At 47.4% G+C, this 25,320-nt stretch overlaps 1 protein-coding gene across 5 annotated transcripts in view; it reads left to right on the top strand.

Moving 5' to 3' along the window:
- The window catches only part of LOC108940391 (calsenilin-like), a 45,520-nt gene extending 20,200 nt beyond the window's left edge, over positions 1 to 25,320 (top strand). For 2 of the 5 annotated variants that reach the window (XM_029256836.1, XM_029256837.1), the window contains 7 exons: positions 17,884 to 18,008; positions 18,757 to 18,826; positions 20,081 to 20,151; positions 20,564 to 20,671; positions 20,783 to 20,887; positions 20,987 to 21,049; positions 21,209 to 25,319. In XM_029256836.1, the coding sequence (XP_029112669.1) occupies positions 17,884 to 18,008; positions 18,757 to 18,826; positions 20,081 to 20,151; positions 20,564 to 20,671; positions 20,783 to 20,887; positions 20,987 to 21,049; positions 21,209 to 21,256 (590 nt within the window). In that variant the 3' untranslated portion in view covers positions 21,257 to 25,319. Of the gene's footprint in view, positions 1 to 9,713; positions 10,268 to 16,623; positions 17,005 to 17,568; positions 17,572 to 17,883; positions 18,009 to 18,756; positions 18,827 to 20,080; positions 20,152 to 20,563; positions 20,672 to 20,782; positions 20,888 to 20,986; positions 21,050 to 21,208 lie in introns of those variants that run through there. The other 3 variants (XM_018762540.2, XM_018762542.2, XM_018762541.2) reach the window with 3 other exon arrangements.

Consider the following 25,320-nt stretch of genomic DNA (forward strand, 5'->3'; position numbering starts at 1 on the left):
CAGAGAGCAGGCATAGACCAAACCCGCTGCACCACCACACCCCCAACAAAGAGTAGTGCGTAGGTAATTGTCGGATCTTCTTCATAACTAAAAATCTGGCTGCAGCGGGTTGCCAGTTGACGCAGAGTAATTTCCCTGCGTTCCGATGGTCCTTGGTTTGAATCCCTGCTCCTGCTGCAGCACCCTGGATCCGGAAGGTTCCAGGTATCGCTCATGGTCATGCATGTGACAGCACTCGTGTCGTGCAGTAAGCAGCGTCGTTTCATTTTCTCTTCAGTCACTGAGGGGAACATTACACACAAGTGTACAGAGATATGCTGGGATGTCACCTGTGGCTTCGGAGATGAATCTTCAAGGTCAAAGAGTGAAATGAGGAATGCGTAGCAGTACAGAGAGGGCCTTGACCTGTTGTCAGTGCACTCGTACCCCAAGATGCAGCCATCCGGACAGCGAAAACTGGAGTTCGCAAGGGGTTTCCTGCAGTACCACTGCTTGAGCTCGAGAGGCATTTCTTTGCGTTTACGAGGACCTAGTTTGGATTTTGCACGCCTCACGACAGCTGAGCGGCCTGAGATCAGAGCCCCCATGTGGTCTTGTTCGCAGGTATCGTTTGTCCTGCGCTGCGTTACGTTCTCAACATCCATCCTCTCCAGTTTGCTACTTTCACCTTTCATAAATTCGGCAATCATGGCCCCTGTCAGAACAGTGTCAAGTCATTTCCATTCTTTTTATTCATTTCCTCTGATTATTTTGTTTTTACATTTATTCATTTAGCTGACACTTCTTCCCAAAGCAACTTACAACATTAAGGTGCCTGTCATTGTTTATCTATTTAAACCACTGGGTAATTTTACCAGAGCTAATTCAGGGTAAAGACCTTGCTCAAGAGTACGATAGCCGAAGGTGGGGATCGAACCTGCGACCTTTTGGATCCAAATGCTGTAGCTTTAATCACTATGCTACCAGCTGTTCCCGTTGCATTTTTCTGCATTAAAGCTTTCATTAACAAATAAACGCTTTATGAGCATTTATTAAGTGTACTGTACATAATAGCTGTGAAGGAGCTGAACGATAGGGGATGTGGTGGTGCGGTGGGTTGGACCGGGTCCTGCTCTCCAGTGGGTCTGGGGTTCAAGTCCTGCTTGGGGTGCCTTGTGACAGACTGGCGTCCTGTCCTGGGTGTGTCCCCTCCCCCTCCGGCCTTACGCCCTGGGTTAGGCTCCGACTCCCCATGACCCCATATGGGACAAGCGGTTCAGGCAGTGCGTGCGTGCGTGCGTGGCTCAGTGAGTGCAGGGAGACAGTCGTCCAGTATTCTAGAGCAATTAATGATGAGCAGCTGCATGCGTTACAATCACAGATATTAACCATCGACATAATTGTGTCCTATTGGACCTATATGAAAATAGAGCACGTATAGGACTGCTTGCGAAGGATCCAGTTTCGATACTTGGTTTCCAGGTTTAATACGAGAGAGAGGTGTGTCGAATGACAGGTGGACGCAGTTCTAAATACGGTCACTGGTGGGCGCTATAGAAAGTGGTTTTTCCCTCTCAATGAGAGCACATGCAACTCTCGTGGTTTTTTGAGTAGATACATCAGTTACTGTACACAGAGAGTAGGAGACTCTAGCAAAGTGTCGTTTGCTGTGGGGCACAGTTAACCCTTTGATGTCACAGAGTGTTTAAAAATGCACCCCAATGTTGTGGACGCTGCAGTACGTTTTTCAGACCGTCGGTACAATATTCCTGTTAACCGGTTCGGAGATGGCAAATGTTCTCCTCTCATCTGCGAGGGTTTACGCCAGGTGCTCTGGTTTCCTCCCGCAGTCGAAAGGGTGGTGTTTACATGTGCGGCTACCCTGCCACGTGTACCTCCCTCAGCCTTACGCCCGATGATTCTGTGATTGGATCCGGTTCACCGCGACCCTCTTCACCACAAGTGGCTATTCAAATTGGTGAATGGTTTGGAGACATGATTAGTCAGTGGGGGAGAGATGCTGGGAAAAAAGAGTTGTTCTCTCCTGGGCAGAGATGTGAGGTTCAAGAGCACTCCATGAACTTCATGAAAAGAGACAGAAATAAAAAATGGAAGCGGTAAAATGACTGTCTAACAGGTAGAAAAGAGCTGTGATGTTTTATTGGAAAGGTCATGGCCTTTGGTCACCAGCTTTGATGTTGTTGGTTCTTCTGTTGTCCATCTCCTCTTCTTGGTGAGTCAGAGGGAGCAGCACGCAGCCTCCAAACAGACTGGGAAATGTGCCCCCCTCCACACACACACACACACACACACACACACACACACACACACACACACACACACACAGAGACACGAATCTCAGTCACTCGGTGGCACTTGATCTCATTCTGTCATTTAGCCCAGGATGAAGTCCCTCCTTTTTCCACCATTGCATCACAATACAGCCACATCACTTTTTTTTAAAGGATTAGTTAAGATTGTTTTGGAATTTTGCATAGGAGGATTATTTTTTTAATTTTGTGCATTTTTTTCTCCGTCAGTCTGCGCCTGTACTCCTGTAAAATCCACCACCTGTTATGCTTTTGTTTGCTGGCTGAAATGCCAGATTTTGCGCGGATGTAAGTCGTCTCTTGGGTTGCGTTTCCCACCCTGGAGGATCTGTCTCTAACCATGGGGGGCTTGATGGCCACTTTGTCTTTGGAAACGAGACGTCGGCTCTCCTGTCGAAGCTTCCTGTCCACCTGTGGGCACAGCACTGCACGCTACCATCGATCAGGTACAGACCAACAGTATGGACCGCAGTACCGACCAGCACACTTTAACACAACAGCTCACACCACTGTAAGATCGCTCAGCTGTTGACTGCCCTGCTGGCACACATACTGCATGTGTCTCAGAACACAGAGCAGTGCACTGTGTGGTCACTCACTGACCAATTTTCCACAATACATCTCATAATATTTTTAATATTTTATTATGTGACACTTTTCAAATGCTAAACTGTTTATGGTTATTTACCCATTCATTCATCCAGCTAATTTTTACCGCATCCAATCAGGGTACGTCTCTACTCAAGGGTAGTACGGCAGAAAGTAGGATTCGAACCCAGGTCATTTGTGTGCAAGGCAGCAGCTTTGACCCCTACGGTACCTGGTGCCCCTTTGTGATGCGTGTGGGAGCTGTCGCATGTGTATTTTAAATGACCCCTGCAGACGTGGTGCTCGGCGAAGCTGCTGCGGTGCTGGCTGCTCAGCGTCATTCCTCATTCAGTTGTGCTTCTTCTGGGTGGACGTGGGCCTTGGAGCTCTTTCTCCGACAAGGTGTGATGCTGCAAGGGGGAAAAGGAGGAGAGCAGGACAGTGACAAGAGTGAACTGAGTCCAAGTCCTGTCCCTCCCCGGGTTGCTTTGTTACAGTTCATCAGCCTCTACTGGAAGCTCTTAGACAGAAAAAGTGCAGCACCTCTTGGGTATTGAGTTTTCGCAGCAGTAAACGGTAACAAAAGTAAACGAAAACTTCTGGCAGCTGGTTTTGCATGGGTGGGTTCCCAGTCTGGGGTTCCGGGTTCCCCAGGGCTTCCCTTAGGTTTGCGTCATCAGGTCAGCAGTCCGTCGTCGGAGCCGCTCCAGTTGCTGCCGCTCTGGCGTGGGTGGCGCCAGCTTGCGATGGGCTGTGCAAGGAGGATAGGAAAGCAATGCTCAGTCTCAGGCAGCTCACTCGCTTCTCCTACCCTTCTTGCACTCTTTACTTCGTGGAGGTTCAGGCGGAACCGGCCACATGCGCGCGAGTAGGGACAGCGCCCGGTGCTGCTGTAGTGGGAGTGTGGAGCTGTCCTGGGTGCTGAAGGAGTTTCTCCTCACTCTGTGTCATATGGATCTGACACATCCTGGAGGCATCTTTGGATGTATGGTTTTGAGTCACTAGTAACGTCTTTAGGGTTCAGTGCTCTTGGCCACTCGAAAAACTCCTGCATGTTTTTTTCAGTGTTAAACGTAAGTTTGCACCTCTCTCTTACACATTATTTAAAAACCCATTCTTTAATAAGCTTAATGGGGGTCTGTTACAGTCTAATTCAAAGTTAAAATTTAAGGTTGCTTTGGTATGATCAGAAATCAATCAGTCAATCAATCGGTCAAAGTTAAAGCAATTCGTAAATATCAGCCACGCACACACACGCACACACACACACACACACACACACACACACACACACACTGTCTGAAACTGCTTTATCCCAGAGTGGGGTCATGGCTAACCGGAACCCAACCCGGCAGCACAGGGCGTAGGGCTGGAGGGGGAGGGGACACACCCAGGATGGGACGCCGGTCTATTGCAAGGCACCCCAAGCAGGACCTGAGCCCCAGACCCACCGGAGAGCAGGACCCATCCAAACCCACTGCGCCGCTGTACACCCCCTAAACGTCAGCCGATTAAACTGAATAAAAAGGGACAAAAAGTGTACAACAAATACTTTAATTAATTATGACAAAAAAGAAATTATTATAAAATACACAAAAATTATATTGAAAACATGTTTTCTTTTGCAGAAGGCGCTCAGCTCATTGTCACCGATGTAGCCCTGGTACGTAACAGGTCATGGGTTCAGAACCTGGTTTGAGTCTGCTCCATTGCAAACTCAGCCCAAAGGGCCTGAATCATCATGCTGAGATAGAGACCCCCATGGACAGCTAATCCAGTATGTTGGCTCCAAGTGGTGAAATTACCATGGCAGTGGGCTTGTGTCGGCGCAGTGAGCTCCTCCACGCGGATTGTCAGTAGTGTGTAAGTGGCACATGCAGTGTGTGCTGTATTTAAGTGATGTGTGGTCTTGCCTGCCATTGTGTGGTGTGCTGTTGAATGCAGACGGACCGTAAGGCTTCATTAGCTGTATTGAAAGAGCTCTTTGAGAGCAGCTGTTGATGCCAGGGCTCTCTAGGGTGAGCATGAGAGGGGGTGGGGGGCAGCTTGGCCTCCGCCTCGCTCTGCAGCTGACCTGGCTTTGTCTGCTTTATGCTGATTCAGGCAACTTTCCTGTTTTAATGATTCCTAAAAAGCTTTGTAAGTTCATTTGTTTGAAATAGAGGATGGAGTCTGACCACAGGGAAGGATTAGGAGGAAACGTAGGGAGGTTGTTGGTTCAGGGGTGGAGCTGCATTAGCATAATTTGCCGTTCGTCCTGGGTGAGCTTGAGGCTTGTAATGTTTGTTGAATCCTAAGAGGTATTTGGTACATCTTAGCAATGATCTTTCTCACTGGTTTGTGAAGGTATTGTTTAGGGAATTTAGTAATTTAACAGCATTCCTGTTCAATTTGAAAACTGTTGCGTGTTCTTCATCAACCTTTGACATCACTTGGCACATCACTGTTACACATTTTTATTGCACATGGCTTTTTCACATTACTGAATGAATTAATTATAAGCTTGTGCATATAATTTAGCTGACTGTAGCTCCTAGAAACACAGATTCTGCTGGTTCAGTGATGCAGGAAGCCCAGTATAAGCCTGGTTTTCTGTAGATGTTTAACAATGACGCAAAAGCCAGAGAAACTGTGTAATTGCCCTGAGATCTAGTTGTGGCGGGTTTTTAGAGCTCTCTGATATTATTGCATTAGCTTGTGCATATATGGGGTGTTAGAGTTAGGGGTTGGGGTTAGGAATAGGGAATAGAGTTATGGTTAGGGGTTAGGGTTAGGAGTTAGGTCATTGGTTGGGGTTAGGGTTAGGGATAAGGGATAGGGTTAGGGTTAAGGTTAGGGTTGGGGTTAGTGGGTAGAGTTAGGGTTAGGGTTATGAGTTGGCTTTAGAATTAGGGGTTAGGCGTTAAGGTCCGGTAGCTCAAAGCAGAGTTGTTGGAGGTGCTACTGCCCTGTCAAAGGACCCAGATTTAAATCCCACCCCCTTCCGCACTGCCCCTGCTCAAGGTCCTTATCCTGAATTAATACAATAAAGAATAAACAGGTAAATCACTGAAAGTAGCTTAACGCTATAAGTGACTTTGGAGAGAAGTGTGAGATAAATAAATAAATGCACAGCAGCTCGCCTGATATGTGGACCACTCATTCCATGTAACGGTGCATAATTAATACAGCACCATACCATCTTAGATGGACATCTGATTCGAATGTTACACTTCAGCCCTTTGTCATGCTGGGGGTCCGTTGACCAGGGTTCTCGGCCCACAGTCCACTGCTCAACAGAGGACATATGGTGAGGGAGCCAATGCCCCACAGACCCACTGAGACCTGCTGTGGACAATGAACAATGTGTCTCAACTGTATGTCATGAATACACACATTTTGCCTCTTTTAAATTGCCATATGAATGACAAAAATCGATGCTCTAACATCTAAATGCAGGTCTTACGTGTGATAACATTTTGTTAGTTCCCGATCACTTTCAGCCGTTCAGTTCTGTGTTGCTAAGCTTAAGCAAACGAGCCAACGCTTGGGCGAGCGGAACCCAGTGTGTGCGTGTGGGCATCGTAATCTGCGTTGTCAGACGGTAAAGCTGATCTCTGCTCTTGAGTGGGATGTCGTGTCAGCAGCAGAACCATCTTTTTAAAAAGCTGCTCCCGTTTTAATGGCTTTCATGATGGAAACAGAGCAGCAGAGCAGCGCCGGGATAAAAGCTCCGCTCCTCTTCCGGTGTCCGACGCATTGGAGACGCCCGTGTTTAGACCCTCTCCGCAGGTGGAGTCGTGTACAGTGCACCTGTACCTGTACCGGCACCACTACACCTGTAGCCCTGCCTACATCAGCCATACCGATACAATGAAATGCTGCTGACACATTTGCACCCTCTGGAGGAGCTGTTACGTACTTTGTGCTCTTCTTTCGCTGTCCCCTTTTCTTCTTGTCGCTATCTTTTCCCGCGACAAGACTTTGTCCTTCTCCCCAACCAATCACACTCTTTCTGTCTTTCTACCCCAACACGTTTTCCTCTCCGTTGCTCGGCTTTCTTTCTCCCGCATGTTCCGTCCAGCAAATTGTCTCCTTGGCACTGTCCCAGTCACATCTTTTACTGTTATCCGAGAGAGGAGGGAGAGAGAAAGAGAAAAAGAGACATCTATTGATTTCTCTGCCCCCCTGCACCCCCATCTTCCATCCACCCCTGGCATTCCCTGCCTGCCATCATTACAAACTCAGTGCATTAGTAAGTGCAAGCTCATCACCCATTAAGTTTGCCCCTCTCTTGCTTTCCTTCCCTGGCTCACACACCGATCTATTGACAGACAGACCAAGCGGCTCCTAGGCGCTCTGAACTGCATTGACAATACACGTCTGTTGTGACAACGATGCGCAAGAAAATATAGTGGCCCAGGCAGCACCGTGTTTTGTGTGCATGGTTTCTAAATAAGGTTGGGTCACTGCATCTGAAGGCTCCCCTCTGAGAGGCCATTGTTCAGGTCATTTTCAGGAAGTGTCACCTTGAAAGTGACAGCACAATAGTGTGAATTTGCCAGGTTCATTTCCTCTGGTGAAAACTGTTCCGTTTCGGCTGTTGAGCAAAAACACGTGTTTTCCCTCCATGCCTTGCAAAGAACTAGGCATCAAAAGCATATGGAGTGTGGGAGTTTCATAGACACTGAAGATCTTCCCCCTCCATCTCTGTTGATCGCAGGTATTTGTAGGACTGGTTAATTAACAAGTGATAGTTTGGGAAAGACAGTCCCAAGGTGGCAAACCCTGTCTGGGAATCTCAGGCATCTGCATGGTCTGGGTTTGGGACTCTATGTATATTGGAATAAGCCTGGGATTCATCCAATAAAAATAAGCTCTGCAGTAAGATCTCAGTATTTAAACTTGTTTCATTTTCATCAATCACTTGTCCTATGCAGGATATCAGTGGTCTGGAGCCTCTTCCTAAAGCACGGGCTGTGCGGTGGGACGCACCTCGGATGGGATGCCTGTCCATTGCAACAGTAGAAAAATCACGTGCGAGAGTTCTGTTTGTCAGGAAAACTAAAGAATTGCCAAAGGCTGAATTCTGAGCATAGGAGCGTGGTGGGCCAGCGGGTCTGGCCGGGTCCTTCTCTCTGGTGGGTCTGGGGTTCGAGTCCTGCTTGGGGTGCCTTGTGACGGACCGGCGTCCCGTCCTGCCTGTGTCCCCTCCCCTCCAGCCCTATGCCCTGTGTTGCCGCGACCCCGCTTGGGACAAGCGGCTTCAGCGAGTGTCTGTGTATGAATTCTGAGCTATTTAGATTGTAGGAAGGAATACTAGGCTGTTAATCTACTCTCTTATTCACTGTTTTCTCTCACTCCCCCTGTTCATTCACAAAGGCAGAAAGTAGCGGTTGGTCAGCCATCACTAGTCCACATGAGAGATATGACCCTTTTTTGCTCTCTATCCATGGTACTGACAACAAATCACAGGATGTGTCTGTTCTCAGACCTGCGGGGAATGAATGAACGCACTGGTTATACAGTACAGACAGGGTACCACGGTACATTATAGGGAAAATGCATATGTGCATGTGTCTGCCTGGAAACGTGGATATGCATTTACGTTTGCATATATGTCCCAGTGCGTGCGGATGTGGCGGATGTGTACATTGGGCATCTCCAGCTGCGTGCTGCTTAAAGCTGAGCCTCTTCACCGGGATTCAACTCCGGGTTTCCCCGCAGTGCTTTTAAAGGCTGTCATCCGAGCAGCTGAGGGAGAAGCAGAGGGAAGGCATGGGAATGATGGGGGGGCGCGGGGTGGGGGTGTCCCTGGAACCTGATCCTCTTTATTTGTCTCTAGCTCCCTCCAGCAGCTTGGTAGATAGACTCTTCCCCTGCCACGCAAGGCACATCGGCCTGGAGAGTAAAGAGGAAGAAGCAGAGACGTAGACCTGGAGGATGAGGAGACACATATGAGGAGCAGACAGAGATTGCAGCAGGGGAGAAAGAGGGCATGAGATCAGGAGGAGAAAGCACGGAGTTGGAGAGAGAGAGAGAAACAGCTTGGGGTGGGATGGACCTTAAGAGCGGGATAGAAGAGGTGGATGGACAGGGGAACGAGGGAGAGAGTGGCTCACGCCTCTCACCGGACAGTGAGGGAGGGGTGGAAGGAGAGAGGGACGACAGGGAGCTCTCGCTAGGAGAAGAACGCGAGTGCCAGTCACCTTCTGACTCGGGATTCGACAGGCTGCGTGCGAGGGGCCGCTGGGCATCACGAGAGGAGCTGCGATCACTGCACACGGGCGGTCGGCGCCACGGGACGAGCTTTCCAGTCGCGCAGCTTGGACTCGTGCGGGAGACTGGATGTTTGCTCAAAACTTTAATGGGTTTCATCACTGCGAGTGGAGAGACTGGTGACGTGAATGTGACAGCAGCCAGACCACCAGAAGCGGAGAAATTTTGGGTGGAGTCTCAGGAGACTGAGGGACTAACTCTTCTTAAACAAGGGTCCAACTCAAGTCAAGGCCGTACTGCCACTTGCAAACTCGGGAAATGCTTTGACCAGAGCGCGCTTGTTCGTTCATCGCAAGCTCTTGTTCGCTGTGAAGTTTGACTAACTTTAAGGGAAATTCTCTTTTCCTAGTGAGGGTGATGACAGAAGAAATCTTTCAGATTCTGGGGGCAGTGAGTGGTCCACAGCAGGTAGCCTTATTTCCCTGTTCTTTCTGTGAGCAGATATGGTGGTGAGTTAATTAACATGATGGCTGTGCTTCTCCTTCAGTTGGTTCGTGAGCTCGCTTTCTCTCTGCGGACCCTGACGTAGTGCTTTTCTGCATCTTAAGGCATGTATCCTCTATATATGGACATAACATGAGTGTGAGCTGTTAAAGAAGCACTTTTATCGGAAACGTGGAGGACTTGCTGCGTATATGTTGCTATGAGATCCTGACGCGTCCCTTGCGGTTTCTGCTCTCACTCGCTAGCTCCGATGTGAAGGTGCAAGTTCTCTCTGTCTGTCGGTGCAGGGGCAAGGGGTTCCAAAGCTGGCATTTGTCTCCCCCTCCATAAAACCCAAACTGACCTCCTGGGGGTAGCTGTAGGATGGGACTCGATGTCAGTTTCCGCACCAGCCTCTCTTGGACTCGGGCTGTCCTGCGTGACCGTGTCCATCCCATCTGCCCGCTCCACTCGACTCCACCTCACGTTGGACCACAATGTTTCCTTGGCTCTGGCCACTTCCGATAGACTTACCTAGGCCTCCCTGCTAGCAACCCCTTTCCTCCCACTGCTGGCCCAGACGACCATGGGGATCCAGGGCATGGAGCTGTTCGCCATGGGTGTGGTCATCATCCTCTTTGTGGCCGTGCTCAAGCAGTTTGGCATCCTGGAGCCCATGTCTCTGGAAGGTAAGGCTGCTGCCTTCACGGGTTGATCCGGCACGTCTGCATGACCGCGAGAGCGGGGTACGTACAGTAGCAACAGAGACCCCAGCAGCGCCCAGGGATGCACTCTCCGTGTGAATTATTGGTTGCCACCTATCAGTGTGCTTAAAATGCCAGAGCTTGCATATGACTCTGTGCATTGAAACTCCCCTTTAAGACTTTTTTTTTTTTTTTTTTTTAATAATCATGCAGATGCTGGAATGCAAGTGATATAAAAACGAAAAAACATTTCAGGGTAGTAAAGTCTGTGTTCTTTTGCCGCCAGATTTTCTTTATATCACTGAAAAGTACAGAGACTAAAGTCATGCGCGCTGTTGTGGCCAAGTGGTTCATCGATTCGCGGCGGTAGCGTGAGTCAAAGTCGTTGCAGTCGTTGCAAATTTGTACTTTTTCTCTCTTTTTACCTGACGGGAGTTTGCACTGAATGAGCACGTAGTGCAAAAGTGAGAGCGGTATCAGTGAGAAGCGTTTAACGGTTTGTCCGCGTACAGGTGAATGAACAGTCTCCTTCGACATGAGCCCCTTCAGGGAAAATCAAACTTTTAACTGATTGCAAAAAAAAAAAATCAGACATGAAAGTCTCGATGACGTCGCTCAGCTGCGACACTTGAACTTACTGAGCTCTTTGTGAGCGAAACCTCAGACGTGGTGAGAAATCACCGTATGCAGCCAGAGCACAGTGGCGCTTCGGACCGTTTGTACTACGGGGGGCCCCGAGTCAGTAGCTCGCTGAGGTAGAAATGCAGACACATTAATAGAATACATCGATCCCGGGCACTCTTACCTGACGCTTCTCACACGTTCTTCGAAGGAATTTTAGGCATTTTTGAGTTTTTTTAAGCCTTTCCTGTTCTGCTACGACAACTAAATGAGAGTAAATTATCCCAGGAAAGATCATTTGGTCTTAAGCGTCAGCTGATTTAAAAATAAATCTCGTAAACAAACGTTTCCCCGTGCGTGGCTGTAAGGCGCGACACCGACTTTCTGCCGTGAAGTTTGTAAAGTGACGCGATTGCATTAAAACGTCGCGTAGAGCAGTTGTACAGATTTTATACACGTCTCTACATGAGAAACTTTCACACAGCTGATGAATTTGACTTGATGCATTTCTGACCGAGTTCCCTTTCACTGCTCACTTTGTTCATCGGTGTTATGGTGATGCAGACGGTAGTACTGCTGCCTTTAGCGTCTGGGGTGTTCGGGTGTAGATTCGAACCTCAGTCTGCGTACAGTTTGTGTGTCTGGCAGAGTGGCCTCTGTGTGCTCTGGTTTCCTCCCACATCCAAAGACACGCAGTTCAGGTAAACAAAATTACACATTTTGAGCGTGTGTGTTTGTCTGTGGACTGGTGTCCCGTCCAGTGTGTGCTCTTCCTAGCCTTGTGCCCAGCGATTCCAGAATAGGCTCTGGACCACCGTGACCCTGACAGGACAAGCGGTCACCGAAAGTGGGTGAGTGAGCGAGTTATGATGGCGAGAAGTGAGCCCTGCATCAGAAAAAGCTGCATCCCTTGTGCGATCGCTGTTCAGAGCCAAAAAGTTTGAACACTTACACACTTTGACACATTTTTTTATACTCGTTCTACATTTTTTCCTATTAGCTTTGTAATCAGAGGCAGGGCAGAGGTGTTACTGTTGGAAAAATCGACAGATATAGTGACCGTAGGAAGGTAAACTTGCTTTAGGTGTGAACAGTACGCTAAACATGTAAACCTTCCTTACGAAACATTCCACTGTAGCGGAGGATGGCCAGAGAGATGACTCTGACACTGAAAGAGACTGATGCAAGTGTGTAGGGTCATAGCAGTCATCCTTTTATATCCTTATATCCCATCATTTACACCTTCTATCTCACCACCTTCGGCATCAGGCTGCCTTCTCTCTCTCCTTTCACATTTCCCCTTCCATTACCTTCCTAATCTCTCTCACTCTCTTTCTCTCTATCTCTCCTCCCAGTGTGTGTTTCTCCCGCCATTTCTGCTTTGTGGGAGCGAGGACCCACACCCTCAGTCTAGCATTACTTTCCATTAATTATAAATGCAGTATTGAGCTCGCTTTCTTTTACTGCTGGCTAAATATGGAAGCTGCAGGCCTTTGGTAAGGAGTCTTGAAGGACATGGTCCAGGCCTCTGTCCCCAGGTGGTAATACCCCCAACAGCCCCATCCCTCTTCTCGTGGCAACCGTGTTCCTCGAGTCTCTGCTAATTAGGGTCCAGGGGATCGCCGCCCACACCCTGGCCAGGGGCCCGCATCAGAATGGGTCTCAGCATCCATTTTTGAGCGGAACAAAATGCTGACTTTTGGGTAATGTGGCCAAAAGAGAGTGTTCCTCAACTGTGGTAAGTGCAGCTCATGGTGCTCATCAGTGCTGGTGCTTCTTCTTCTTCTTCGCTCAGGTTTTCTCTCAATGTCTCTGTCGCCCTCAGTCCATCTGTGCTTTTGCAGACAAGCACGCTAAAGAGTTTTTCACCGGTTCTTATTATATATTGAAACAGTTCCTACGTCGCTCTACACAAATAGTGCAATTTACTTGCGTAATGTAAATGTTTAAGAAAAAAAAAAATTGAAAAGTAGGAATCTCACTAGGAACTGTTGATTATTTGGATACACCTTCACACAGCTACTCCTGTAATGCAAATGTTTATTTAAAAAATATATTATATTATGAAAGTGATCAGAAATCGTGGATACTTGGATAAAGTTTTATGCGGCTACTCGTGTGATGAACATCGGTTCTGTCACGTCAGGCCGAGAGAACCGGGACGGAAAGACCCAAGTGCGGAGTCGTTCGTCTGGAGTCAGAGGATCACGCAAGTTCTCGGTATCGGGGACAGGCGGAGAGTCGGTCGATCGGCGGTCGGGGTCAGAGCGGGAATCCGTGGGCGAGGTCAGGAGACGAAGCGAAGAGTCAGCCGAACGGCGATCGGAGTGGAAACGAAGATCCGTGGACGTGGTCGAGAAACAAAGCTAGGGGTCAAACCCGGAGAACGTGAATTGAGAACTGGAGATGCGTATGAGCGAGGAGTCACAAGGAAGGGCGGTTGTCCCTGACGAGATTCCGCAAAGGTATGGGAGCTGAGGAGGGTCTTTTAAAGGGTGAGCGGTTAATCAGGTGCTGGAGCAGAGTCAGGTGTTGAGTTGTGGGCGTGGACGTGACAGGTTCATATAGTGGAAGAAACAAACTAACTGTACTTAAGAATCACACGTCTGCAACTATGTCTCTCTTTCTCCTAATGTGATGAACAAATTGTATTTTCTACGAGATGTACGTTACTTTGGAGAAAAGTGTCTGCTAAATGTAAATGTACAGTATAGCCCCTGCGTACATCCAGGTTTGTAACCTTTCACAGGCCACAGACCTCCTTAATGACCTTATGAACGTCCAGGGTTCCCCCTCCTAGAAAGAGACACGTAAATAAATTCTGAGAAAAATATCCCATTTAGTTTATTTCACAGGAAACTGATCACCTTCACATAGAATAAAAAGAAAACTGTTTTAAAGCAGATTCCCTATTATGAAATGGAAGCAGCTCCCTAAGACCGGCAGAGGGCTCTGTTTGTCCCAGTTAATGCCAGTCACATTTACTATGGAATTACTACATTTTAGTTATTTTTGGCATTTTATTGTTGGTTTATATATATGTATATATGTATGTATTATATAAATATTACTTTCTGAATGGTGTAGGAATGCCTGAAAAGATCTCTTGTAACTTTCTCCGCTCCATCATCAATAACGTGCCGCTGACATCCGTGATCTAGAACCACACGTATCTCCTTCGCCTGACATCTCTCAGACCACATGGCGTTCAGATGGATCTTCATTCATTTGCTCGTCATTCGGACTGCTTTTTTGTTTGTCTCTCTTTTAATTGATTGTAAAACGAAGTTTAGCTTTGTTTTAACGAAGCTCACTAATAATCTGGGCCACAGCGGCTAAGGACATGGTTTTGTAACTTGAAGGTTGTCATTTCGGTTGTCGGAAGTACCCTTGGTCAAAGTACTTACGCTGAATTAATACAGGAAGAATACTGTGATATATAAAAAGGGTCATTTTGGGTAAAGGTGTAGGTTGAGAAATTAATTGATAAAAGGGCTCAGTAAGAGAGCATGAACATATTGGCTCAGGTGTGTTTTATAGGTGTGTGACTGCCTTTATGTGTTTGATAGAACTATCTGTTAACGTCACACATGAGCTACATTTATTCCCCGCCAGTGTTTGTGCTGCAGGACACGTACTGATTTCCCAGTTCACATAACCAATTCTTTAAAGGAATGTGAAATGATAATTTATCATCCAAGTCTGCTGAAAATTCAAACCTCAAAACCCATAGTAAAATGTTGATCCGCAGACAGACCTGCCGCATCTCTTGTAATTGTGTTTTGCATATTTACTGTGACAGTTTGCTTGAGATCAGTGCTTGAGTTCAAAGATTAAGCTCGATGCTTGACACCTTCTCATCGGTATGATGGACTGTTCACATTTTTTAACAAAGATCAAACAATTTCAAACATAGCCTTTTTTATTTTGGGAGCGTCCACGTGGGATTTTGGGATGTTTGGCAGGCCGAATAAAGTGTGTTGTGTCACAAGGCTACTTTTAGCTTAATAACAGTGACCGTGGAGAAGAAGGTCAATAAAGCCTTGCCCCATGTTTACTTTGCCCAGACATGAAAGAGCCATTATTCCCCATTTTTCTTTGCTATTTATAGCGTCCCCATCTCATCATTGGTTTCCTCTCTCACCCGAGCTCGCCGGTGACTCACGGTAGGAAGGTCTCCTCTGCTGTCAGCCTAGCAGCAGGCTGTCGGTGTACTCAACGCCGGCGGCGGCGCAACATCTCGGAATTGCGTTGAACTCAGATGTTCTGCTGTACGGGCAGCTGGCTGGACTATCGGGAGAGACGTCAATAGGAGCCACAGGAAGCTGGGTCATGGCCTTTTGCGCAGGACCTCATTGAGACGACCCAGGTGCTCGTCGTCGATCCTTCGTATTTTATTTGCTTCGTTATGCTGCGGAGTATCGGAACAGCTATTAAGAGAGGGGACAAAGACGGTTAAGTGAGAGTGGAGGGGTATCTGCCAAGTGTCACAGCTCCCCAGAGCCAAGTGTTAATGAAGCCCGCGGTGTGATGGGAACAATTAAGAGGAAAGTGGCGCACAAGGCTGGGGAGATGGGAATGAGGACACCGATTCACGTTAGATCAATGAAACGCTTGTGGATCTTTCAGGAAGCTTCAGGTCTTCCGCGCTGTTCCGTTCTACTCTGCTGTACCGCTCACAGCTGTCCACAGCTGGATTTGTAACCCCTTTCGTTCCATTACGCTTCCCTTGGAATTGCCGCCTTTATGAAATTCCTTTACTAAGATTGTTCATGCTGACATGTCAATTGTATTAAGGGTTACTCATATTATTATTGTTGTTGTTATTATAATTATTATCTCACACACATATACACACACACACACACGTTTACAACCGCTTGTCCCGAGCGGGGTCTCGGAGAGCCACAGCCTAACACAGGGTGCAATGCAAAAAGGAGAGGGGACACACCCAGGACGGGACGCCAGTCCACTGCAAGGTACCCCAAGCGGGACTCGAACCCCAGACCCGCCACAGAGCAGGCCCCGGCCAAACCCGCTACACCACCGCGCTCCCCGTTATTATCATCATCATCATCATCATCATCATCACCACCATCATCAGTAAACTGTTTTTGCGTGTATTTTTTACAGCGGGACTTTTATTCTGAGCCTTTGCAGTGTACATTTAAACTTACGGTCATGGCTTTCCCACCTTTTGCTGCTTCATTTTTTCCTCAAGGGAACATGCGGAAGGAGTCCAGCCGAATTCCCTCAGCTTACTGTGAAAAGTAGGAAGGAGGAAAAGGTTAATTGATGAACATGTAAAAGGAGATGGAGAGTGAGAGGAGAAAGGAAAAGTTTGAGCAGAGAAACAGAGAGAGGGGGGTAAATGAGAAGCGCCATAAGAATGAATGACATCACGAGGGACTGACGTTCTAGGACACCGACAGAAGACTGGACTGAGAGAGGACGTCAAGGCACAGATTTTGGGAACTTTATGAGCACTGGACAAACCTTCCACGAAGCGGACAATCGAATTTATTTTCTGGAGCGGTTTTAAATGTTTTCCCTGTGGAAACAGACAAGTGTTTCACTAGTTTAGAAGTGTTTAAGCGTCTGACTATCCAGTCTTTAGTTCGATGTACTCGTTCTGCAGAACGCGCTTCCTATTTTTCTGTTTTGCACGTCACCGATTGTGAGTATGTTCCGTCACAGATAGGGGGAGGATTGTTTTCTGACGCACTGCTGCGTTTGTGGTTTTGTGGGTCGAATAACCGTGGATGCGGGAAGGCGCTTCTGAAGGGAACCAGTCTTTAAGTGTTCCAAGGAGAATACCGACGTAAACGGGAGCGGGAAAGGTGTTTGAGTGCGGAGCTCGGAGCACGCCGCGAGCGTCCCGTCCCATCCCGCCCCGTCCCGTTTGAGTGACGGGAGACCGGAGGAAGCCGACAGGGGCAGGAAGGTGTCCGTGTGAGTTAAGGAGGGGACGAAGGGGGCTCGGGCAACAATGAGTGTGAGGTGGGAAACGGAGGGCTTGCAGACGGTGGGAATTGTGTGCCTGGTCTTCATGTTCCTCAAACTGATGCACCTGCTGGGGCTCATTGACATCACGGAGACAGGTGAGGGAGCAGGGATGGGGGACTGCTCGGGCTTGGGGGCAGAGGGGGAGGATGAGGGGGTGAGCAGGAGCGCCGTGTGCTGCCGGGTACGGCAGCCTTCCGGTCTGAACCAGAAGCGCTTCCGTAACTTGTTCGACACGTCGGGTAGCGCTCCTGTTGCTCGTGGTGGAAACACTGTGCTCCCAGGGAGTGTCCCGTGGAGGACGGAGCTGAAGCACACGTTAACGCGTTTCCTGCGCATGGTGACTAAAGCTCCTACGTACAGCACAGCGTGTGCGGCTGGGATCTGTGCCGCTCGGCTTAGCGGCGCAGCCCCTTTTCTCCAGTCAGCGGTTAGCTGTTAACCGTCCGGACCGGAGGACGTCGGCCCCCGGCACTTGGAACCATTTATATATATGTGTTGACATCTCACTGCCTGTCCATCTCTCTCCGTATTGTACCTGTAGTCCTGTGACGGAGCTGAGGTGTTCTGTTTAACTCGTATCTTCTTTCTCTTCTCGCTCCTTCTGTCCCTCTCTCCCCCGTCACCGTCCCTCCCCGTCTCTGTGTCTGTGTGTCCTGCAGATGGTGAGTATGCTCAGGCCTGCGACCCAGCTTGCTGCGAGTCCTCTAGTCCTTCCTGTCCCCGACTCTAGCGCCCCACCCCTCCTCCACCCCAGGCGCCTCTGCTCCTCCGCCTCCTCGCTCTGGTTCCCCCCTTCTCTCTCGTTTTAAGTTTTCGATCTCTGCGGCTGTTTCTCCGCTCTGTCTCCGTCTCCTTCCTCCTGCTCTCCCCCTCTGATTCTGGCTCTCCCTGCTCCCTCGTATCCTCACACCTGCTCACTCACCCTCGCCCTCCCTCCCTCTCTCCCCCAATCCCCGACTCTCTCTGACACACAGACAGCAGCGACAGTGACCTGGAGCTCTCCACCGTACGCCATCAGCCCGAAGGCCTTGAGCAGCTGCAGGCCCAGACCAAGTTCACCAAGAAGGAGCTGCAGTCCCTCTACAGGGGCTTCAAGAACGTGAGGCTGGACTTCTTTACTATTATTTGTCCATGACAGCTTACGGGGGTGGGTTAAGCAAAGCAAAACGGTGCACACTGGGTTGCAAGGTAACAGTGTAAGATGAAGCAGTCATCCTGTAGTCATCCTGCACCCATCACTGCAATGAACGCCCAATCAGCCAACCAATTACACCGAAGGAAGCTCTCTGGCAACTGAGGAAAAGAATAACAAAAACTGCCAGGCCAAGAAATTGGGCATAAATAAACCTCTCGGGGTCCAAGTACCCTCCTGGGCTCTCTAGTGTGTGACAACATGCCCGAGTCACCGTAGCTGAGACGTACGTGTCCAGCAACCGATGCCTGTTCAGTGCAGGCAGGATCTGTACCTGATGCCCTCCGGGCCATCACAGATGGAGAGGAGAGGAGAGGAGCCGTGAAGCTCAGGAACGAAGAAGGTTAACTAGCAAAGGTGAAACGATCAGGGGTTAGTCACATGTCCAAGCAAGTTACCCACCATGGGAAAGGAGGCAAAGAAAGTGTTCAAGGTGGTCAAAAATGACGAGAAACCAGATGAGTTTTTGAATGGCAGTGGAACATCGGAGGACAAGTAGCGCATCTAATGTTGAGTGGCAGGTCATTGCACAGTTTGGAAGCGGGGAGACTTCAAGTTGGGGCTCATAGGGGTTCACTGCTACATTCTCATGGCCTGCGGTCCAGTGCTCTGGTTATCTGCCACCCATTCATTCCTATCTCCCTCCCGTCTCCAGGAGTGTCCCAGTGGACTGGTGGATGAGGATACATTCAAGAACATCTATTCTCAGTTCTTTCCCCAAGGAGGTGGGCTCATCTTCAAAAATATGACATTGATCTTGGTAGTTACATCCTGCAATGGCAACAGAAGTTCCAGCAGCTTTACCCAGCTCTCTTAACTAGTACGTTGGCTAAAAACAAGCAGGGAGAGGAGGGTAATGTCAGGACGGCAACAGAGAACCGACAAGGCTGTAGTATGGAAAGTGACAATCACACGGATCACATGGACCACTGCTATGAATAATCCAAGTAGAAACAATGAAAGAATGGTCTAAAATCATGGCCCTGTAATATTGCATTCCATCATTAGTCTACTCTTTACTTACATGATGTATGGCCGCCGGTTCACATTTATGACTCTGCAGACAGTAGCTTGATTTTAGCGACCTATTGATGCCCTCACATTGTCAATTACGCTGTCATGTAGTGTTTCACAAATTATGGTCCTTCGGGTCTATTGATGTAAGCCACTTTAAAGCTTTGTGAGGCATCACAGGTGACATCAGACTGGGGTTTTTGCTGACGGATACAGGAAATGGCAGGATTGGATTTTGAGCGTTAATACTCATCAGCATCGGTGAAGCGATGCTTTGCACCTGTTGAAATCCAAATTCGAGGCACTTCCGGCTGTGCTAGCACAATGCATCACTCTTGCAATAAACATTAAGTGGCATCAGGTGGAGCAGCACTTTGTCATTACCTCTCTGACTTCATTTCCCAATACTATATTAATTTCCTTTTGTAACTAATGTGGGTTGCTCTTTATGAGACGTATATCAGAGCTCATCAAATGAGGCTTCCATTAGAGTTTGTTCCATTTCAAGTAATTTAGAAGGATAAATGGCCCTCATCTTTCACTTCCTTCTTCCAGGAGTGCATTAGGTTTATTTAGCCTGGACTGTGCTGTACTACATTGCCATGCATTTTATATTACAACACACCTGGCTTTTTAAATGCCTTTATAAAGTATGCAAAGAGTTTGTATAGCTGGGCATAATGGGCTTTGTACGGTGCGTTGATAAGAAGTTATTTGGAGGAAACCCAGCATGACTCTTACACAGAGCACTCTGCTTATTGCAGAAGTTTCCTGTTGTGTTAAGCGTATTTCTGAACACTTTAGCTCATTAATGCATGCAGAAATAATAGCACGAATAGGCTGGGCTTATCATACGTGACATCCAAACCAGTTCGGAAGCTTTTCTTAATATTTTCCCTTGTTCTAAACTCATTATAATCTTGACTTCTCAGGAGATCACAAATTCTTTCTTTCTTTCTCTTCAGATGCCACTACTTACGCCCACTTTCTCTTCAACGCCTTCGACATCGACAGGAACGGCTCCATTCGCTTTGAGGTTCGTTCATCGCAAAATGGACCAGCTGTAATGTGTCACAGCTGTCAAAAGCATTCACTAACTTCCAGTGATCAAACAGAGTAGAAGTAACGGTAAGATAACGCTCAGCAGTCCTTAATCAAGTCGGGAATATGGAGGCTTGGATCCAGTGGTTACCAACACTTGGATCTTTCGTAGTCCCTCTCAATACTGAGTAGTTACACACTCAGCCAGAAGGAAAACCGGCATGTTGTGCAGAATGCCACACCTGAATTCTACAAACCGGTACACGAAGCCGCTGGTAGGAAGTGGAGGGAAAGCTCTTGTCCTGTACTTTGTGTTTGTTGCATGCTGGTCCATCTGCTGTAGCTCCTGCGCTATTCACCATAACACACTGTATGTTCCCTTTCATTGGTCCTGCTGCTTTCTGTAGGACTTTGTGATTGGGCTGTCGGTGCTCTTGAGGGGCTCGGTCACAGAAAAGTTGAACTGGGCCTTCAACCTCTATGATATCAACAAGGATGGATACATCACTAAAGAGGTAACATGGATGTCAAATGTCAAAGAGTGTAAAAGTGGCTGTGCTGCTTCAGCTTGTCCTTCTCACGTGGCTGTGTTGAAAAGGACTTGTTCCATGCGCGTTCCTCCGCAGGAGATGCTGGCAATCATGAAGTCCATTTATGACATGATGGGGAGGTACACGTACCCCAGTGTGCGGGATGACGCCCCATCGGAGCATGTGGAGAAGTTCTTCCAGGTGCCCCACACTCACATGGTTTCATCTGATCTTTCATTTTATTTTCTCATCTGCTGGGAAGTGAGATTCTTGAGCATCCCTGTCTGTTCCCTTTCTTAGAAAATGGACCGTAACCGGGATGGAGTGGTGACCATTGATGAGTTCATTGAGACCTGTCAGAAGGTACCTATGTTCTTACTGAGAAAACACATATAAGACAACACAAAGTCATATAATTACTTGAACGTATTTCATATATGGCAACTATGCATTTTGATTGAGCAAACTATAAATTCCTCCCCCCTCTGCACCATCCCCACCCCCTTCTGTCTCCACATGAAGGATGAGAACATCATGAGCTCCATGCAGCTGTTTGAGAACGTTATCTAGGACAGTGTGGAAATCCCAGGAAGACTCTCCCACCATCCATACCAGTAGCCTCCTTCACCAAGCCTTTAGCACTTGTCTGTTGTGTCCTAGTAGGGGACGTCGAACATACAAAGGACCACAGTAGACCACACTAGACAAGACTTGTTTTCTAAGTACAACAGGTAGCTTTTAGAAGCACATTCTGTGTATGTGATGCTACAGTGCTCAAGGGAGGAGGAAACGGTGCTTTGGCTCAACCCTTACTTGAACTGCATGGAAGTGATGCCAGTAGAGATTAAAGAAAAAGAGAGAGAATGGCTGTTCTTCAGACTACGCTCGTTCTTACGCTTTCGTGATGGGATCACCGGGAATGAAGACGAGAAGGGTGCTGTTGCGCTGGGAACGAGAAGGGGAGACGGGACCAGCTCTTCTCGCAGCACTTGCCGGAGACCACAAGTTTGCCGTGTTTAACTCGAGTTCCTGTTTTTCTCACCTTGAGGGTCCAGCAGTATGGGACGGTCATGAAGAACATCTACGATCACTATTTCCTCGAGGATATACTTCTGCGAGGCTTGTTGCGGCATGCAGCGGGAGTCCATTCTCGCGGTGAAAAAGAAGACACTTTAAAAAAATTATAACAATAATAGAATTGACTCTCTTGCAAATTCTGGCATGCTGTTCCTGATTTATTTTTATATGCGGTTTGTTTGCACTGAGAAGTGAGAAATGTGAAGAGGGTATACTATTCTCCTTTACCTGCTGGCTTGTCATTTGAGACCAGAGAGAATATGTGTGTTTGTCAGCCAGCCTGTGGTCCAGTGTATCGAGACGGGCTCCGGGTACAGAGCTGCCGACGGTGAGATTTGTCAACGTGAGCTGCAGTCGCCATGTGGAACACGAGCCGGTGACCGAGCCTTTCCATCCTCTTCAGGCGCATTCCTCCCACCCTTTGGGAAGGTGTCTTTGGGTTACACAAAGGGTTTTTTGTGTTTTCATTTTTGCTCTGTCATGGTCATTGTCCTCGCCCTTCGTTAGATTGGTGCGTTCTGTTCTTGCGTCATGGTTTGTGGTCCGCATTAAATCCGGCTCCTCCTCCCTTCCACCCGTCTTCCATTATCTACCCTCCGTGGTGGCGCACCATCGCCCCTCTGAAGGACTCCTTTGACTCTCTGCGTAGTAAATGACAGTAATGAACTCTGCCTCTATAATACTGTGCGTTGATAGGGATGAGTTTACTGACCCGGGATGTCGCGCATCTCACAGTTGCGTATGCATCAATACTGGCGTAGCTCCTTCTTCAGGAACTGGTGACATGGATCACACCACAGCAGAGCTTTCAATGCCACGGAAATCTGCATGTTTACTAAAGAAGGCAGATTCCTCAAAGAGACCCGGACTTATATTGAAGTCTCAATAGAGGCGTGTCCTGGAGCAGGGGGATTAGTCGAAGGGTTACTTCTCGCCACCTCTTGCTGAGCTCTTGGAACTAGATGTAGCTGAGCGCCATAGCCGGGATCTCCCCCATGCTGCAGGGTTCACATGTTGCCTCCTGCATGTCCCCTCTTTGCTGATCCAGGCTATAAATAGAGAGGTGCCGGCGCTCAGGATGTTTTTGACACGCTGTCCTCGGCTCCGCGTCACGGCCTGCACCTATCCTCGTTCACGCAACACTGTGTCTGCTCCGCCTTAGCTCCCTCTGCATGCTCCTTAACCAATTCGAAGGAGCCCTTCAGAGCCAGCGGTGCCACGTTCTGGAAACGACTACAGTCTCAAAGTCAGAGGAGCAGAGCTTCTGGGTTTTAGCTTTTTCACTTTTCTTACACCAGAACCTGGAAGGTGATACTCCTGCAAAATAGTGAACATCCACCTATAAACTCCAACTCACTTAATTCTCAGTGTACTCCTTTCACTGTACCGCGGAGCTCCCGAAGACACATGGCTCCTTTCACATCGATTCCTTTCGCTCTTTACTGTAGCTTTCATCTCCTTATTTCTGCCCAAGTTCGAAAACAAAGAGCCTGCTTTCGGAACGGCGAAGCACTCGGGCCGGCTGAGTGAATACACTCAGGTGAGTTCAGCTTTCTTCACTGGTTCGTCAGCAGGGGGCGGTATACCGACTTCCTGTCAGGCTGGAGATGGAGTTCAGGTGTCCTGGTTTTTTTTTTTTTTTTTTTTGCATGGAAAAACTTCTGTGTATATTTCCAAATATGAAAGAACAAAATTAATAATACAAATCGAGTTACAGCTGCATATGTATAGTAAGAGTGATGACTGTCACCTAAAAAGGATAGGAGTGAAAGGCTCTAGGAAGGGAACGAAAAAAGAACTGAATAAGTTAAATAAATGAAATACAAAGGATGAATTTACTATTTTATTACTCCTCAGGCTGTGGTGCTGCTAATGTTACAGACATCCACATTTGCCCCAGTGGAAGGAGAAGCTCTGGGGGGTTTAGTGGAGATGTTCTTACTTAAAGAAATCCTCTGCACTTCACTGTCCTCTGTCTTCCCGTCCACTACTCTCTGCCTTGACTGGCCTTTCAGAGACCATTCTCGATCACACGAGCACTTATTGTACGAACAAGTTCACTACGATCTATGTTTCAAAGGTCGGGGCTGGTTGTAAGGGACCACTGGATGTTTCTGCCTAAGCACAAATCCGCCACGTAAGAAGCACACGTGTGAACACGCTGCACAGCCGTGTCATTGACTTTGAGTACCCAAAACCAGTACTCGTTCCCTGTCCCCCTGCGGTGAGTTTCCCCCGAGCCGCGCTCTCGCATGGTTTTTCAGTGAGGAGGGGCACACGCACCTTAATGTGAAGTAAGTCCTCCAATTTTTGTACCTATAATGTAGCGAGTGCAAAAGACAGACCTCTGTTTTCTGGTGTTTTGTGTTGCTGTTGTATATTTTAATATTTAGGAAATTCCAGTGTTTTTTTTTTTTTTGTTACAAATCCCCACTAAATTTAGTATTGTTTTTAATATTTCTTTGATTTTCGGTTGACACTGCTGTGCTTTCTGTTATTTATTTATTTATTTTTTGCAGTAATTTTCTTTACAGGCACCCAGCCCTGACGGCCCAAGGTGCGTGTAGAGGAAGCAGCTGTGCTAATAACATGCATGCTGTAAGAGTGCAGTGGTTCTTCAGGTGACATGCAGCACACCCTGTCTGTGGTTCGTACCACTCGAGCGTGCAAACATTTCAGACTGCATTAATGGTATTTGGTATGGAAGCTTATGAAACATATCATCTTTTAGAACTCCAAAGTTACGATTCATTAATGTCCTTTAAGACGATTAGCATTGAGCCTCAAATGAATTGTTATTTACATGGATGACCAATATTGAAAATACAAAACAAAGTCTGTTCTGGTAAATGTGTATTGTATACTTAAGAGGGTTTGAATCCCAAATGAAAATTAAAATGAATAAAGATTCTAACTGTATGCTGATGCACTTTTTGAATTGTCTAGCTCTGAAGATATAGTTCAGTGTTGCTCTATTAATTTGTAACATAAAGAAAAGAATAGTACACAATAACACTGAATAATTTGCTTAGAGTTTCTTTTTTCGAATACTGTTGTATAGTTCATCGGTTACTTTAGTGCTGGATTTTCACTGAATAGGTGTAAGGTAAACCCATGATACTGTATTGAACATATTTACAAATCCTCATATTGCTGTCTATGAATAGGATTTTTCCTGTCAACTCATCCCTTTATACATTTCCTGCTTGTTCTGTATGGCACATGCTTTAGTATGAATAAATAATTTATCTTTGTGTGATTGATGAGATATATACATATATATATATATATATACATACTACATGAATGTGTATCTGTGTATACATGTGCAACTCAGTTTATGAATACAATTCGGATTGGAGCTCTGTTCACAACTCGTTTTTTTTTTTTGCTCCAAAGTCTCTTTACACCACAGTCAGTAAAAGCCTGACAATACTTCCATCGATTTATGGGTTTCATTCTATGAAAATCTGTTATAGCTACAGTCCATAAAAAATAGTTTGTAAAACCTTTGTTCACTGGCACTATGAGCTGCATTAAATTTAAAACTTGATTAA

The sequence above is a fragment of the Scleropages formosus genome, chromosome 12 (assembly GCF_900964775.1).
Source record: "Scleropages formosus chromosome 12, fSclFor1.1, whole genome shotgun sequence".
Classification (NCBI taxonomy): Eukaryota; Metazoa; Chordata; class Actinopteri; order Osteoglossiformes; family Osteoglossidae; genus Scleropages; species Scleropages formosus.